This window comes from Parasteatoda tepidariorum, chromosome 8 (assembly GCF_043381705.1).
Source record: "Parasteatoda tepidariorum isolate YZ-2023 chromosome 8, CAS_Ptep_4.0, whole genome shotgun sequence".
Taxonomy (NCBI): Eukaryota; Metazoa; Arthropoda; class Arachnida; order Araneae; family Theridiidae; genus Parasteatoda; species Parasteatoda tepidariorum.
In genome coordinates, this window is record NC_092211.1 from 70,963,597 (window position 1) to 70,980,429 (window position 16,833).

General features: G+C 28.5%; 3 protein-coding genes and 2 non-coding genes across 8 annotated transcripts in view; 3 read left to right on the forward strand and 2 right to left on the reverse strand.

Moving 5' to 3' along the window:
- Nucleotides 1-1,690: 1,690 nt before the first annotated feature.
- On the reverse strand, nucleotides 1,691-3,289 carry LOC107443071 (UBX domain-containing protein 7). The gene has a single exon (XM_016056823.3). It carries the CDS (start codon nucleotides 3,103-3,105, stop codon nucleotides 1,759-1,761), a length of 1,347 nt encoding a protein of 448 aa, XP_015912309.1. The 5' UTR covers nucleotides 3,106-3,289; the 3' UTR covers nucleotides 1,691-1,758.
- Nucleotides 3,290-3,487: 198 nt separating this feature from the next.
- Nucleotides 3,488-3,559, forward strand: TRNAA-UGC (transfer RNA alanine (anticodon UGC)). Its single transcript has one exon. It is a non-coding gene; the product is annotated as a tRNA-Ala (tRNA).
- A 192-nt stretch (nucleotides 3,560-3,751) lies between these two features.
- On the forward strand, nucleotides 3,752-3,823 carry TRNAA-CGC (transfer RNA alanine (anticodon CGC)). Its single transcript has one exon. It is a non-coding gene; the product is annotated as a tRNA-Ala (tRNA).
- A 110-nt stretch (nucleotides 3,824-3,933) lies between these two features.
- LOC107443049 (G patch domain-containing protein 11) lies at nucleotides 3,934-8,727 on the forward strand. 3 transcript variants are annotated; one of them, XM_016056805.3, is made up of 2 exons: nucleotides 3,934-4,070; nucleotides 7,736-8,727. In XM_016056805.3, the coding sequence occupies exon 2, from the start codon at nucleotides 7,736-7,738 to the stop codon at nucleotides 8,540-8,542; it is 807 nt and encodes a 268-aa protein (XP_015912291.1). In that variant the 5' UTR covers nucleotides 3,934-4,070; the 3' UTR covers nucleotides 8,543-8,727. The 3 variants fall into 3 exon arrangements, with proteins under 3 accessions (XP_015912291.1, XP_015912283.1, XP_015912274.1); XM_016056797.3 differs by having other exon boundaries at nucleotides 4,054-4,074; XM_016056788.3 differs by lacking the exon at nucleotides 3,934-4,070 and adding an exon at nucleotides 4,444-4,605.
- A 5,734-nt stretch (nucleotides 8,728-14,461) lies between these two features.
- The window catches only part of LOC107443034 (uncharacterized), a 53,447-nt gene continuing 51,075 nt past the window's right edge, over nucleotides 14,462-16,833 (reverse strand). For both annotated transcript variants that reach the window (XM_016056777.4, XM_016056771.4), the window contains one exon: nucleotides 14,462-16,181. In XM_016056777.4, the coding sequence (XP_015912263.1) occupies nucleotides 14,957-16,181 (1,225 nt within the window). In that variant the 3' untranslated portion in view covers nucleotides 14,462-14,956. The remainder of the gene's footprint in view (nucleotides 16,182-16,833) is intronic.

Here is a 16,833-nt window from a genome sequence, read left to right on the forward strand (position 1 = left end):
ATTGAAGTTCTTAATCATATGTCTAGAGTAACTGCTTTTGTAAAATTTAAGTATCTTTTTTTTTAATAATAGTTATTTTGTATTAAATATAACAATGTAACGATTATAAGAACGATAGAGAAAACTATTTTATGAAATAATTGGCATTTGAAATATAATCCAATTTCAGCCTTTACATACACCACTTAATTTAATAAGTTAAAAACTTATCTCCAAATAAACAAAATTTTTTGAAGGTGTTTTTGAAATTATTAAAAAACTCTATTGAAAATAAATAAATGAATCATTTTCACAACTAAGTGTCACAATTTAAATGTAGGTATGGAAATTAATAAAAATTGAATAAAATATTAATTGAAGGTAAATACGATAATGTATATATAACAAAAAAAGAAATATTCCACTAAATAAATTTAGCCACACAATTTCTTCGCCTTTACTTACACCATTTAATTTAATAAGTTATGAACTAATCTCCAAATAAATAAAATTCTTTGAGGGTGTTTTTGAAATTATTAAAAAACTCTATTGATGAATCATATATAAATGAATAATTTTCACAACAAAGTGTCACGATTTAAATGTAGGTATGAAAATTTGTAATAAAAATTGAATAAAATGATAATTAAAGGTAAATACGATAATGTACGAAAAAAAAAAAGAAACATTCCACTAAATTAAAATAAAAATGTATTTCAAAATTTACTATAAGTTCTGAAAATAGCCAGAAAGATTGAACAAAATTTAAGCGCATCTTAGTAAAAGTTTCCTGATTGAATGTCGAGAAAGAGTTTGATTTGAGAGTCACCACCTTCTTAACTTAGTTATAAGTTATGACCACTTTTGTAGCGTCCGCCATCCATTGGTTACATCTTATTTTAATCTCAAAAACGCTACCCAAAATTCTAGGAAATATACACTATGAAGCATTTATAACCAAATTCAAACAAGTTAACTTCTCTTTCCACCTACACCCATAGTCATCAAGATATGGATAGATAAGCAGAGTAATTTGATGCTATGGGAATTGATATATATGCCTGAATCACTTATATAAGTAGTAGACAGTCTTGAAATTCGATTTATTCAATTTCACAATTTCTTCTAGCATTTTAAATTAAAACAAAAAGATTGAATAGCAAGTTTAAATTTTTAAAAATTTTTCAAACTATTTTTTAAAAATCTGCATTTATATTATTTAAAAATCGGATATTTTAGATTTGGACACCCACAAATCAGGAATAACAGAACAAAAATTCTAAAAATCAGGAAAAAATATTTTTTTATCAGGAAAATCCGGACAGCTACAAACTCTGCATATTGTTTTTTTTTTTTTTAATAATAATGTAAATTAGTCTGTATATAAATTTAAATATTGTTTTTCTGAAGTCAGGTGTCTGTCTAGGTTTTTCTGAGAGGTACCTATTTTGTGAAAATTTAGACATAATTTGTGAAAAATTAAAAATTATATTTAAAAATCAACACAAAAATATGGATTTATCATTTCTTAAGCGATACAAAAATAAATTTTTAAGAAAAAGTATGTAGTGAAACTACTGTTTTTCCTAAAATTTAATTTGTGAAACTACCGGTTTTCCTAAAGTTGAATTTGTGAAGGTACCGTTAAATGGTAGTAAATTCAGCCTAGACAGACCCCTGGAAGTGTAATAATATAAAAGATTTTAACAAATTTAGATATTATACATGCTTCTCAAATTTTATTATTAAACAAAATTGTAAGTAAAAATTAAACTGTCATTAAGAATCATGATTTTTTAACTGCACAAAAATCATTTCTCGGGGAAACAAATCAACATCTTGGAGAGATTTACATTTATCTAATTGGCAAATGTTACGGCGTGGATAATTGGTAACAAGTTCATAATTTTCCAAAGCATAACCGATTTCTTCAACATAAAGCAAAAGGCATTCTAATTTTGATGTACATGGCCATGAAACTTGCTCTTTTTTCCCATCTGGAAGCCTAAGTACTAAATCGGACACTTGATCATCTTTGCTTCCCAAGAAATCTTTCCAGGATTTGGCAGGTAGAGAACTTTCCTGATTTAGGCTTTCAGGGAGTCCAACAACATCTATCACATCATTGGAATTTTCATTTGAATTAAGATTCACTATAGACACTTTGTCATTAGTACTCTCTGAATCTGAATCAAATGTTTCGATGTCACTGTCATCATCTATAACGATTGTGCTCGGCTTTACATCTTTAAGTGAGGCTGCTAAAGCAGCTTTTAGTTGCTCTTCTTCGCTTTGATCAATCACACTGAAACGTCTTTTTTGATCTACTGTAACTCTTGATCCATCTGGTGCACAGTGCTCACGTAAAAACAGTGTGATTAATTCTATTATACTGGTAGAAGTAACTTCATTCCATTCTACAAGTTTTTCCCCAGTTTGTGGATCTAAAACAGAAATATGAGGGAATTTGAAAGCTTTATAAAACTGTGTATATCTTTGTCCATCACTGCTGTCCAGATAAATTTGCCAGAAAACGAAGTTTTCCTTTATTAGAGACTTTACAGTTTTATTGCTCCAGACATCACGATTTAGGATCTGGCATGAAAACTCTTGGGCGTTTTGAAGATTTACCAAAAGCCATTTGTTTGACACTTGTCCAAAATCCCTTGCGGATTCAAAACTACCTCTGTACATTATATCTAAAGGTGGTCGAAAAAGGTCTTCTAAAGTCCGTCTTTTTTTCGACATACTACTTTCATTTTGTCCATTCTGACCTTGCAATTGGGCTTCAGCTTGGAAATCTCGTAATCCATCAAACACTGCGTGTGGTTTTCGTTTGGTTCTTCTAAGACCGTAATGGAAATTCATATCCTCTTCCATAAGCACAGCTCTGGATTGGGGTATCGGATCTCTGATGTTATCTTCATCCGTTCCATTACTGGTACTATTCTGAGGATTCTCGGGGCAGGAGTCTACATGCATATTGATGGCCATTTCAAGATTCCAGTTGCATACTTCCAACATTTTCATTGCTTTATCTTTATCCGCTCCAGTTACCGAGCAAAATTGATCAATGAGCACAGCATTATTTTCGGAGTTTATAGATATATTAGATGTGGAAGCCATGATTCAATAGTTCCTTTAATCTTTGAAAATTGATTTGTACGCAATGAAACTGCTATTCTAAGTCCGCCATCTTTGTTGACATCTGTCTGATGATTGTTTAAAAAAAAAATTGATGGTTGATAGGAGCAAGGCTATAAGCGCGCGCAGAACCGTTTTGCGTCCAATCCGATCAAAGATTGACCTAGAGACAATCTATATCTGATTGTGAAAAATGAAATTGAAGTTCTTCACATAAATCCAGAGTTATTTCCTATTTATAAAAAGATAAATGAAAATTCTTTTTTTTTCAATGAAAAAGATTTTATCATAAAAAAATCATAAATGTAAAACACAAATTCCAGTTTACAGTTTTATATATTATATTTTATTACCATTTAACATCGGGGGTGTAGCTCAGTGGTAGAGCGTTCGCTTTGCATGTGAAAGGCCCGGGGTTCGATCCCCCGCACCTCCATTTTAGTATTCTCTAACTCGGATATTGTTAAGTTTTTTTTAATTATAAATACAGTTTAGGATATATATTTTTATTACAGAATGAAAATTTTTCAAAAATTCATTTATTATATATAAAATTTTGAATGTAATTGCTGAAAATGTACACAAAATAAGTTAAATATATAATAAATTTTAGTAATTCTTCGAATGTGGGGGTGTAGCTCAGTGGTAGAGCGTTCGCTTCGCATGTGAAAGGCCCCGGGTTCGAACCCCGGCACCTCCATAGTAGAACCTTTTTGCTAAACGTCAAAGAAAAAACTGATCTATCAGTATATGTCAATTTTGTTTGTCAATTTATTAGTCATAATGTATAATCATATGAATTTCATTGCAATTTGACTACATGTTATCGTATCTTTTCATTCGTTCCTTTTTTCTTTCTTTCAAGGAAACAATGCAGGGCAACATTCTATCGCCTTTATTTCAGAAAAGTTATTTCGAGTCGGAATGAAAACTATTTTATGTGATAAGTAGGTAATTAATTTTTCTGTCTTGCAATATTTCATGAATTCTGTTATCTTTTATTAGTTTCCTGCATCTGACTTAAATTTTTTAAATTCTTTTCCTACTATTGAATCAAATTGTTATTTAATTGATAGATTTTTTTCTAAGTTTAATATAAATTTTTAGATTGCGTATTACTTTAAAAAAAAATAATTTTGGAAATATAAATATCTTTTTTTATAATAAATATTTATTATTTATTAAAAGGGGGACAAAAGCTTCGTTAAACTAACAATAGATGGCAGCATGAACGAAGCATTGAGAAATCCAATAATGATGGAAGATTCTGTTCCGTTTAAACGTTGTGTTCCGTTTATGTTCGAAATAATAAATTTTTTTATTGATTAGACTGCCTAAAGAAAAACTGAAAACATTCTATTGATTTATTGAATATTATGAGTGGGCTCAAATATAAATAAACAAATGATACATTATTTTTCATGTTAAGTTTCAGTAACAGATCTGCTCAGATTTTTGCTTTTATTCTTTTAAAATAAAAAGGTAAAAAGTTTATTTTATCATTCCTTTTTTTTTTCTTATATTGCACCAATTAAATATTTTTACTTTTTTTCTCTAGATCGCTTTTGCTAATTTTCAATTAAAGATTTCAGACTCTTGCACATTTTTAATCTTTACATTTTATTTCTACCTGTTGCTGTCTTTTGTATGTGCTCCTTATAGAACATTAGGGGATCTTTCCGTATCTCCTTAAACATTAAATGATTTATTAATTTGACAATTTCTTTGCTTATGATATAAATTTTTTTTTTGATTTTGGGGATATTTACGTATCTGTTCATGCCAACCAAGAGTTTTTGAATTTGCAAATGTTTAGTATAAACTTGGCCACCAACGATATATTTGTATGCCGAGAGTGAAAATATATTTAGTATGCGCGTGCAACTTCTTGGTTGTCTCCAAAATTAAGTAACTTTTTTGTTGCACTTACTGATATGGAAATCTTACTAATTGTTGTTTCATTAAAAATCTATGTGTCTGTCTTAGCTTTGGAAATTTAAATTCAAAAAGGACAAGATTTCAAGGATGATTTTCATATTAGCTCCTGCTCCCCAATAAAGTTGTGGGGAATGAATAGAATAAATTTCAGAATAGAATGCCGAATGAATAGATATGAATAGAAAATCGAATTAAAAAATATATACTCTGTAGTAGAAAAATAATTTATAAAATTATATTTCTTAAAAATATATTTGTAATGTTCTGCAATTTTTGTGTAATGTTTTAGACTTACATTCAAAAATTTTTGACCATAATGCATGTATAAAAATTTTTTGGAAAAAAAAATGAAATTAAAAGTATAGAGATCTTCAAATGGAGATGGTGCTAGCCAGGGCTGGATTTAAGCTTGGCGGGGCCCTAAGCTACTGAAAATAATGGAGGTCAGACAAATAATTATAAATTTGGTCAGACAAGAGGTTTGAACAATATTTTTTACATTATATTTAAACATTTGTTTAGCTGATGATCACTTGATTTCAATGCTCTATCAAGCAATATCACATGTTGCTTCTGTCTATTAGCAGTAAGTAAAATTAAAGTAAAACCACATCTGTTATCTCAATTTCATCCAAAATAGACCAAATCAAGAATTTTGGCAGATAGGCCTGTCAAAGAGGGAATTGAATAGTGGCCCACCATTTAAATAAATAAAGAAAGGAGTTCACGGATTCATGTACGATTAATTTGGAAAATAACAAATTAAAATCAATTACAATAATTAAGTAAATTAAACAATTAAGCTAGTTAAAACATTTAGGATAATTAAAAGGAAAAAAAGCTTTTGTAATAAATTGGAAAAAATATATTTTGCAAAAAAGAAAAGTTAAAATTAAACGAGAAGCTCTTTAACGACAATGAGACACAACGGAAATCTCGAAACAGAGTGACCCTAAACAAGATTCTCCCACAGCCCTAGAAATTTTTTGCCCAGAAATCAGACAAAAGGGTGTTTCTGTGGACAAAAGAGCCCACAGCAATTTAAAGAAGCTGAAAACATTTCCCACAGTGTAAATTGAGGCGGCTATTTGACTACTCCATGGAGTACCGCTTTTTAGGATCCATGGACTACTCCCATCACTGGTAGCTACGAAAGCTACAGGATATTTTCATCAGTCAAAAGGCCTTTTTATTGCTCTTTTGGTTAAAAAAGTGAAGAGTAACAATTATTTTATACTTGTAAACACTTCTATTAGATTTTGAAAAGCGTTCGCCAATGTAAAAAAGAAAAAAAAATGTATTTTAGTTTTCAGAGGGCTCCAGCTTTGAATAAAACTTTAAAAAAAGAAGGAAAAAGTTGGATCTGGGGGCCCTTGCCATCTCGGGGCCCCAAGCTACAGCTTATTTAGCTTATACGTAAATCCGGCCCTGGTGCTAGCTTGATCATAGGATTAGAATTCCAAATGAAAAAAATAACTTCTGTTGAGCTTATATGGAGAAAGAAGAAGCAGATCTATCCTTCTTTTTCAGTAGACTTTGGGTGAGAGGAAATATTAGGAGCATCTGTTTAAAAAAGTAAGATCTATTAGAAAGGATTGAAATTAATAGATATATTTTTAAAGTGTGCAAAGACACTCAGAGGAAGTAACAATTTTACTCAAAGAACTCTTCATAATTAGTAAATAATCTTGCTATGAACTATGAATTAAAAAGCAAGTATATTTTTAATGTTTATGAAATATGAAAATTAGATTTATTGTATTTTGATACAGAGGCTTATAATTAATGTTGTAAATGGGCTCATAAAATATCTGTCTTGCACTGAATCTTATAAGGTGAATAATTTGACTCCACTTAATTGCAATTGCAGATCAACTAGCATTGTGGTTGTATTATTTAAATTTTTCAAGTTTAGGTTTAAAAAAGAAGCAAAATTGAAACAATTGTGTTTTCTATGTATAATCAATCTTAAAACTTTTCATGTTAAGCTTCATGTTCCACGATTTATTACATGTTTATGGCGACAAAGTTGGGACCTCCAAACTTTTAATAAACTATATAATATTAAGACAGATTTAGACCAGTCGCCTGTGCTGCACTTGCGCAGTGCTGACGTTAAGCTTACCCGTCTGTAAATAGGTCACACCCGGTTAACGCATCTTCATTTGCTATTTGGAGAACCTTCTCCTCAATGCCATACTTGTAATGTTCCACTTACAATTCATCAAATTTTAATCATTTGCCCATGTTTTAACCAACAACGTTTTACCTTCTTTGGGAGTTCAGTTTTATGTATACAGGATTTATTGAATGACATTCAGCATCCTAACATTTTTGCGCGCTATTGATATTTTTAACTGCATATAAAAATTTTAACACATCTACTATTTTATACACTTTTGTAAATATCTTACCACCTTCGTACATTTTACTCCATGCGTTTTATGCTGTACTCATACTTTTTATCTGATTTTATTTAACTCATTTATCTTGTCTTATTCACTTACTAGTACTGTTCTATCAGTTATAATTGTGCTGGAATTAAATTTTGCATGCACTTTTAAACTATTTATACCGTATTGTGTGGCGCAGCATGTCCTCATTTGAACCTTGTGCCACTAAAACCATCAATCAATCAATCTTAAAACTTTTCTTTTTTTTTAAAAATTTACAGATGTCTGATGATGAGGATGATTACATGTCTGCTTCATTTCTAAATGTGAAAGAAGATATTCGTCCAGGTTTGGCATTTTGCAAAAGTACTAAGAGAAAGTTGGAAATTGAAAAGAAGCAAACTGCATCCAATGAATTTCACAAAACAAAATCTCGCAAACAGCTTGAAGAGGAATCCAGAAACACAGGTATGGATTCAGCCATTAGTTCTAATAATAAAGGTTTTGCAATGCTTCAGAAAATGGGATATAAACCAGGCATGAAACTAGGGCCACAAAAGGATACTGCGTCTGACCGTGGTCTGATGGAACCCATTCGTATCAATATAAAAAAGGACCGCGGTGGTTTAGGCAGGGACGAAGAAGTTAAAAAGCACATTGAAAGGATTAAAGAGAGGCGAGAAAAATTAAAAGTTTACAAGGAAAAGGAAACTGAAATTTTAACGAAGGAGTTTCGTCAAAGAATGAGAGATGCTAGGACCTATAAACGTTTAATGAAGGATCTACATAAGTGTCAGAAAATATGTGAGCAATTAGATAAAGAAAATGACATAAAAGAACCATCAAGATCTTGGTTTTGGTATACTTGGGAGGAAGATGAAGAACTTGATGAAGAATGTGATGAACAAGAGGAAGAAGATGAGGAAGATGATCTTAGTGCAGAGGAAAAAGTTGAAATAATTACCGAATACTTAAGACCTACTTATTTCTATTGCTTTTGGTGTTCTATAAAGTATAATGACTTTGATGACTTGGAACAAAACTGTCCTGGGCCAGATAAGACTGATCATGATGATTTATCATCTTGATTTATTTTATTTGATTGTTGTACATAACATATCCATGGACATATTGTGGTTAATTGAGTGAGAAAAGTTTGTTTTAAATTCGATGAAAGAATATTATCTATTCATGCAATGTCACATGTATAGACTGATTGTTTGATGTGATAATTAAAAAATTGTAAATAATAATAATAAAAAGTATAAACAAAGCTGTATGTATACTTGTATGTAGATGTTCTCGAAGATCTATATTATGAAAAAAAAAAAGAGACTTATCTGGCTAGTGTCAGATACCTGATTGTGTTAAGTGCTGCATGTTAAGTTCTCCCAGGTATTTCACGGAAAGATAAACATCTACTTTAAACGCTGAGTTAGACAAGTTTGATATACGCCAGTTTGGTGTGAGGTAAAAAAAGGCCAAAATATTATTGATGTTTAATTAATGTTACTGGTACTAGCATTAGATATAATGTAATATGGCAGTAGTTTTTTACTACTCCTTAAAACAAAATAGTTTAACAGATTAGTTAAGGGTGACAGCCCAAGTATGTGAATGTTTATTTAACAAAGAGACTAGTGTCAGATGCCCAATATAGTGTATTTTTTTTAAACATCACTTTCTCATAGATTGCTTAAAAAGATAAACATCCTATCTAAAGACAGAAACAGTTGAGTTGATTAGCTGTTAAGGGAGTTAACCCAAAGTCATTGGCAGAAGTAGGTAGGGGGCCAGGCCCACTCTAGAAGTTCGTTGGCCCACCCTAGAAAATTTTTGTTTCCTAAATTTCAATTTTAAATAATTTTTAGAAAAAATCTTTTCTAGCACCTAAAATTTCAGACTCTTTATTTCACTTCTTATACCATTAGTGACCTTTTTATTATTGAGAAATACACTCTTTTCTAATAAATAAGATTTTTTTTCCACATGTTTATTCCCATTGTTGGGAACAAAAGCTTAAGTATGTGGTGTGAATTAAAATACTAAGAGACATTCCTTTCTTTCTTCCTTTGGGGCCCTATTGCTTTACCCTCAAAGAATTGCATTTCCTCAGTATCCTTTCAAGGACACAACTTAAGCACTTATTGCCTACCTAATAAGAAACACTTCTGTTTTCCAATAAAAAAAAAAGGAACCTTTATTCTTTTTGTCCATGGCAACGGAGTGTCCTGTACCCTCTGTCTTTATTTGAAATATTTCGTAAAGAATATGGTGCAATTTGAAATATTTTTTTTATTTAGTCTAAAGTCTATGTGTATTTTTTTTAAATTCAAAATATTTCTTCCGTGACTGCTAAGTCAAAGTTAAGCAATCTAAAATATATCATTATTACTTTTTTTTATGTATTTATTGTAGGGCTGGGATAGCCTGGTTGGTAGGGCACTGGGCCCATATCCAAGAAGTCATGGGTTCGATCCTCGTCGACCGAAGACTCCCCGTGTAGTAAATGGTGACTGATGAACACTAAATCTGTCGAGTCTCTTAAGTCCCCCACGTCTTCATTACAAATCATGCCTACTCTGGGGGTACTGGTCCAGGAGTTTCCATGTCTTCTAGATTGGTTCAAAATCAAAAAGCTACAGAGTTGAACATTAGTAGTCATAAACCCAAAACTGGGCTGTTCAACGGCGGTTGTAAAATATAAAAAAAAATATGTATTTATTGGGTATGTTACATTTTGTACATATTTCTAGTGTATGTCACAAAAACATATACTTTTACTTGATTTCTTTAAAGATATATTTTCTTTAAAGATATAAAAGCATCCTCTATGTATATAAATATTAATAATTAATGAGATAAATTGAATAATTGAAACATTTTATTGATGTATTTTACAATTTTCACACACAGTAATGTTAGCACATAAGGTTAATAAATTTTGGTTTACATTGAAATGCAGCACTAAAAAAATAATAATCTAAACTGTAACAAATTGTAACTGTAAAACAGATGTAAAGTTAACGTGTTTTTACAATAGAACTTTATGAAAAATAATGCATAATAGTCAATAATAAACAAAATTTTGTTTTTCAAAATTTACACTATAAAAACAAATAACGACTTAAACAGAATTAACTTGCTATAATTTTTATTCAAAGCATCTTATCAAATTAGATTAGGTATTTTTTGTACTTTCTATGACATTCTTCATGAAGTTTCATAAAGTTTTTTATTTATTTGATAGTTAAAACTTCAATTTTTTCTAAACATATAAAAATAAAAGAAAAGGTATGAAGGAAAAAAAAAGATTTCCATAAAAAAAAAAAATTATCTTCTGTTCAAATTCAAAATGCTTCGGTTGGGTGAGTGTTATTTTTTCATAAAAAAAAGTAAATATATTTAATCGATTATTATTCCTTAAATATTTGTTTTATATATTTAAAGAATTAATTATAAAGAAAAAAAAAATTATAGATACTTTTGAGCAATATCTATATAAATAATTTTTTTAATAGTTTAACTGAAAAGTTTATTTCAATCTAACTACTTCTGGAACTAATAATAATAATAATCACATGCATTTACAAACCATAGACTAATCTAGTAAACATTTCAGATCTGTTCTCAGCTAACAATCACTAGCCTTCTAACTTACACATATCGTAAAATCTCTATTAAGGGAGATGTAAGTTTCAAAAAAATTATTGCATAAATCAGATTATTCTAGTTTTTTTCTTTAAATATCATTTAATGTTTAAACAAGATTTTTTGATTTAGCAGTAGGTGTTTCTTACATTGCTTAAAATCATATTTCTTATGTGGCATAAAACTTTTATTTTTGATATTTTAATTTTTAAATATTTAAGTATAGTTTACTGTAGATTTCAAGTTAAAAGAAATGCAGTTATATATTTCAAACAGTTATCATTTTTCTAGTTTTTGAATTTTTCATAGCTGCACAATAGAACATAGATGATATAAATTTAAACAATATAGAGAAATAAATAAACCAATTTATAGAAATTGAGTTAATTTGGAAAAAAATATTGACCATGTAAAAAAAGCAGCGGTGTTAATAACACATTTGTTAATTCAACATTTAATTTTAGAGTAAATATTAAAGTAAAAAATTTACATAAGGAGCAAAAAATATAAATTTATAAAAAAACTATACATATAAATGTATGTATAAAACATAAAATAAATATAAAATTTTAATTTAAACACAAAAATAAATAAATGAAATGAAAGCATTTTTTGAATGTTTTAATCGGATAACAATTAATTTTTAACGCACATATTATTAAAAATAACTTTTTTAATTTGATAATTAGATTATAGTCTTAAAAAATTATAATTAATAGTTTGAAAAATAATTTCTTTTTGTTTTTTTTAAAAAAAGAAGAGATATTTATGGAAAATAAAACGTAAAGCACACCATTGCCTTTTCCTCTTATAGTAGAGCTTCCATTAAAAAGATTAAATTTTTTTGTGAAGGCAAGATAAAAAGACTCGACTTTGATTTATCTGGATAAGATAATACGATTAATTGATGTTTAGATAAGCAACAGTAGTTATTTTAATTTCTATCTTTACAGTATTAATAAACCAGTTCACTGTTTCTTAAATCGATTTTTTTTTACAAAGAAAAAAAAAATGTATAAAATGATCGATTGTATCCTATATTGTTTCTTTCCGAAACTTGTCACATTTTAAAAGTTTGGCAAACCGGTCTTTGTTTAAAGTATTTTAAAAAAGGTCAGACACATATTAATCATCATTTAATTACATAAAAAATTCTTTAATCTATGGAAACGATAATTTTGTACAAAAAAATAAATATTCCCTAGTTCAATATGTATAATTTCTAATGTAATAATAAGCACATCATTTGCTTTAAAGAAAAATGGCATATTTAAGAAAAATGGCAGGAAATCTTTGGACTGTAATTTTCAGAAGTTTTATAATACTTAACTATCTTTAATGATAAGATTTTTGATTATCTGCCATAAAGAGATATCAATGAATAATTAAATTAGTGCTAAAGCTGTATTACAGATAGTCTTTTAGGAATGTGAAGCCAATTTTGGATTATGTCAACATCATATTAATACTAGTAATTATGAAGATGAGATTCATGATTATTTGTCATAAAAATATATCAATGAACAGTATATTTAATTTTTAGCTTTTATTGAAGCCAGCATGTAATGAATATTAATTTATGTAGATTTGCCTAACTGCTAAATGAAATGAAGATAGTCATGGAAACTTTTAACTACATAGCTAAGAAGTTAAATATTTGTTAATAAAAGATTGATAAAATATATAATAATCTTGTATAAAACTATTGATTTCTATGGTTTATGAAAATTTTTATTCAATCAATGATTTATTAGTTATTATAATAAAATACTTTAACTATTAGTCTTCAAAGCTTACAAAATCTTATAATTCTATAGTGAATTTAATTGACTAGAATTGATGGTGAAGTTTTTTTTTAATGATTTTCAAGTTTTCTGAAATTATTATATTTTTATTTCTTTTATCCCTATGATATGCAAATGCATCTAAATATTTTTATGGAAGTTATCTTTTTCAGTAAAGAAATATTTTATAATTAAAAGAAACTTTTAAAAATTAATTAATTTTAAATTTAATTACTTATGATTTAATTTATTTAGTATGAACAATTTACTTACTATTATTAAGCTGAAGTAAATTATAATAATCGGTTGTAATAAAAAAAAAGACTTTCTATAATTATCATAAGCAGACAAGACAAAAAATTAGCTCATGTATATATAAATAGTATACTGTTTATTTTCTTAAATAACATTTTTTTTTTAAAATTTTTTTTCTAAACATTAATTTTATTAACCGATCATTTAATCCTATTAATTTTGTTTATTTTTTAAGGAAATATTATAATTTTTAAACCAATATAAATGTTTTGTGTTGGGAAATTGTATATTTTAAAAATATCTGAATAAATTGTTATTTTAGACATTTTCCTTAAATCAAATATATAATTGACAAAATTTAAAACAAACAAAATTTAATTTGAAAAATAAGTTAAGATCAAACATTTATATTCTAATACTCAAATTGATTAGAGGAAACATGATATAATTAGTTAAATATATGTATAGCAATTATACTTAATAAAAAAATAAAATAGTAAACAACTTCTAAAAATAATAACAAAAGTAAAAAACAGTTAAGAAATTTATATCTAAAACTTTTCAATAAAATAAATACTGCATATTTAGATAAAAACAAACACTCTTAATATAAACTTGCTTAATTAATGACAGATTGTTATGATCAATTTATCCCAATTTTTGCAATGATTTTCAAAAATTTAGATAAATTGATCATAATTGACTAATTTTTTTAGTTATTTTCATAATCATAACTATATAATTTTTCAGAATTATGTTTATTTAATAAGTAATTAAAATGTTCAATTATACTAATAATGGAATAAATATATAATTCCAGGGTTTACTTAAATGTTAACTATTAGATACTATATCCAATCAAACTTTTCATATATTTTACAAGCACCATAATAATTTTCTCCAGGGTGCCCATGAAAATTTTCCCAAGAGGTGTAATTATAAAAAATATTTATTAAATTATTTGAAAAATATTGAAAAATTTTATTGTAATTTTGAAAATTATTTTTACATACTTCCATTAGAAAATTTCAAATAATTTTAATGTAACAAAACCAAAAGTTTTGGGCATAAAATTTCAATTTTTAACAGCTAACTTAAAAAAAATCTTATAAAAATTATGCCTTAGTTATTTATATGGTATGAAAGCAAAATAATTTAAAAAATATCTCGTATTTTTTAATCTTGTAAACATATTAAATCATTACATTTAAAAATACAATTTCGGATCTCAGTTATATCACAAAAGTAAAAATTATTATTTAGAATAAAAATTATTAACAATTAAAATAGTTTTTAATTTATTAGATTTCCAGTTGGGTGCAGGTCCCCTATAATTTGGTATTAACCCATTAACTGTTGACCTTGGGCGCAACATTTATGGCACAGTGAATTGATTCCTTTTCATATTATTCAAAAGAGAAGCTAAGTTTACCAGGACAATTTTTGTACAATTAGTGCAGCAGTTAAAGGGTTAAAAATTTTTAAATAGTATGAAACATAATATGAACTGAAAATTGTTTTTAAATTAAAAAAAAATTAGCACATTTTTTTTGTACAATATTTGTTCACAGAGCATTAAATTTTATTTTTCGATATGAATCTTAATTTTTGGTAAAGAAAAATTATATGCAAAGGAATAGATTTTAAAATAAATAGTCATTTCTTTTTGGTAAACATGATATTTTTAAAAATAATCTCTGATATATTTACAACTAACAGCAAAATAAAAATGTAAAACATAAAAACATATTGCACATTATATAAAATTAACTAAAAGACTAGATATTTAACCATTTTCATTGGCAGTTATATTTAAACATAAAACTTCCATATAGATATAGGTTGCCTGTACACGCCTGGAGCAGTTTGTTCACGGCCTCCAAACATATACAAACAAAGCTGCCATTGATGTTGCTCTGGTCTAGTTTTCCGTGGGCTTAGAGACCAATGAGCATTTGGGGATTCGATTTCAGGTTTTTTGGTTGGAACACAATATGACTCAGATTTAGGTACACGCTCAATACGAGACACAAAACTGTCCTCTACAATACTGGTTGACATCAAAATTGTTGGGGTAATACTACCACCGGATGGGTAGCTCCGAATCAATTTCCTTTGAGAAGTTCTGTCCAGAGATCGAGCTCGTTCTTTGGAAGGGGGTGGTGGAAGAATGATTTCGTTGCTACCATTGACATGGTTTTGGGGGTCATTAGGGGAGAACGTCTTTAGCTCTAAGTCCCGTCCTTTCAGCAATCTTTTACGGGTTGAAGACGAGTTTAAGCAACCTGCAAACTCACGATGGCAATCAGATCCATTGTCTTCTTCATTAAATGAGTAATAGCCAGAGCTGTGAGACACAGAATGGGGAAGACCACGAGATTCAATACTGGGAGTGAAGGTTTGACTCACAAAGTCAGATATTGTATGACTAGACTTAAAGTTGCTGCTGCTGTTGGAAGAATTATCCCCCAAATCAATCAGAAGTTCAGTTCCTTTGACATCATTGCAGTTAGGGTTCTTATTTTCATTATTCATTGAACTTTCTACCATATTCGGCTCATCGGCATTCTCGCTGTTTTCTTCAATTATGTCACGCACTGTGGAAAAATCATAACTCAGTCTACTAAGCCTAGCAGTGGGAGTTGTACACGAGTTGTGTTCTGTACCGTTCGTTTTATTTGAATTTACAGGTGGAGTATATCGGTTGTGTTGGAATGTCGATTCGGACCAGGATGATCTGAGCAATGTGTTGGGGTTTTCCACCCATAGTGGAGGAGAATCAGTAATGTTCCCTGCTTGGTTGGATTTTCCTTGATGTTGAGGAGTTGCATTTTCACTGTCAGACTCCAACACTGCATCTGAACTTTGTGATTTTTGGATTTTTAATCGAGGTCGGTGGTGAGGTGTACTTTCTTCTACTAATCTCTCCAGTTCATCTCTGCGAGCTTCAGTAATAACGTTGTTGTGAAGGATGGAGTAACTGCCACTTGATATACTGCGCACCAGCCGGCTGCTATGAAACTTATCACGCAAAGTCCTAAAAAAAAGGTATGCATATAAATACATTTGCAAACATTTGTCAAACATAAAATATAAGTTAAAGAATGGTGCTTTAAAACTTTAAAGGGAGTCAAATTTTCAATCCGAGTCCATGTTAAAATGTCCAACTTTTATGTACCTCTTTCTCAAAAAACACTGAATCAATTTTGAAGAAGTTTTTCTATAATTTCTTTTTTTTTATAATAGAGCATTTTTTAAGATAAATATTTTGTTAATATAATAAAATTTAACTTTCTCAAAATACCTGAGGATAAAAAATCTACCATAACAAAATAAAACTTTTTTTCTGATAATCAATTCAGTAATTTCTAAGCAAAGTTGCACTTTAGAAATTTTAACGTACTTTGGAATAGAACATTTCACATATTTTAAAATATCACTAAATTGAATTGTTTAAAAGCACAAAATCCGGAATTGGTGATATTACACAATAAATAACATTACGTAAGATGACATAGTTTATATGATTACAATGTATGACATTATAAATGATTTTATAACTAGAGTTTGGCAAAAAAAGAGGGAGAGGGGAGCATTGGGACATTTTTCAGATCTGCATTTGCTTAAGAAAGGCAAATCTGAGGTTGTTTAAACATCATATAATTATGTAAAACATAATTTGGTTATAG

What these genes read in the sequence shown, in the direction of transcription:
- LOC107443071 (XM_016056823.3), bottom strand. Translation starts at nt 3,105, where the DNA reads ATGGCTTCCACATCTAATATATCTATAAACTCCGAAAATAATGCTGTG.
- LOC107443049 (XM_016056805.3), top strand. Translation starts at nt 7,736, where the DNA reads ATGTCTGATGATGAGGATGATTACATGTCTGCTTCATTTCTAAATGTG.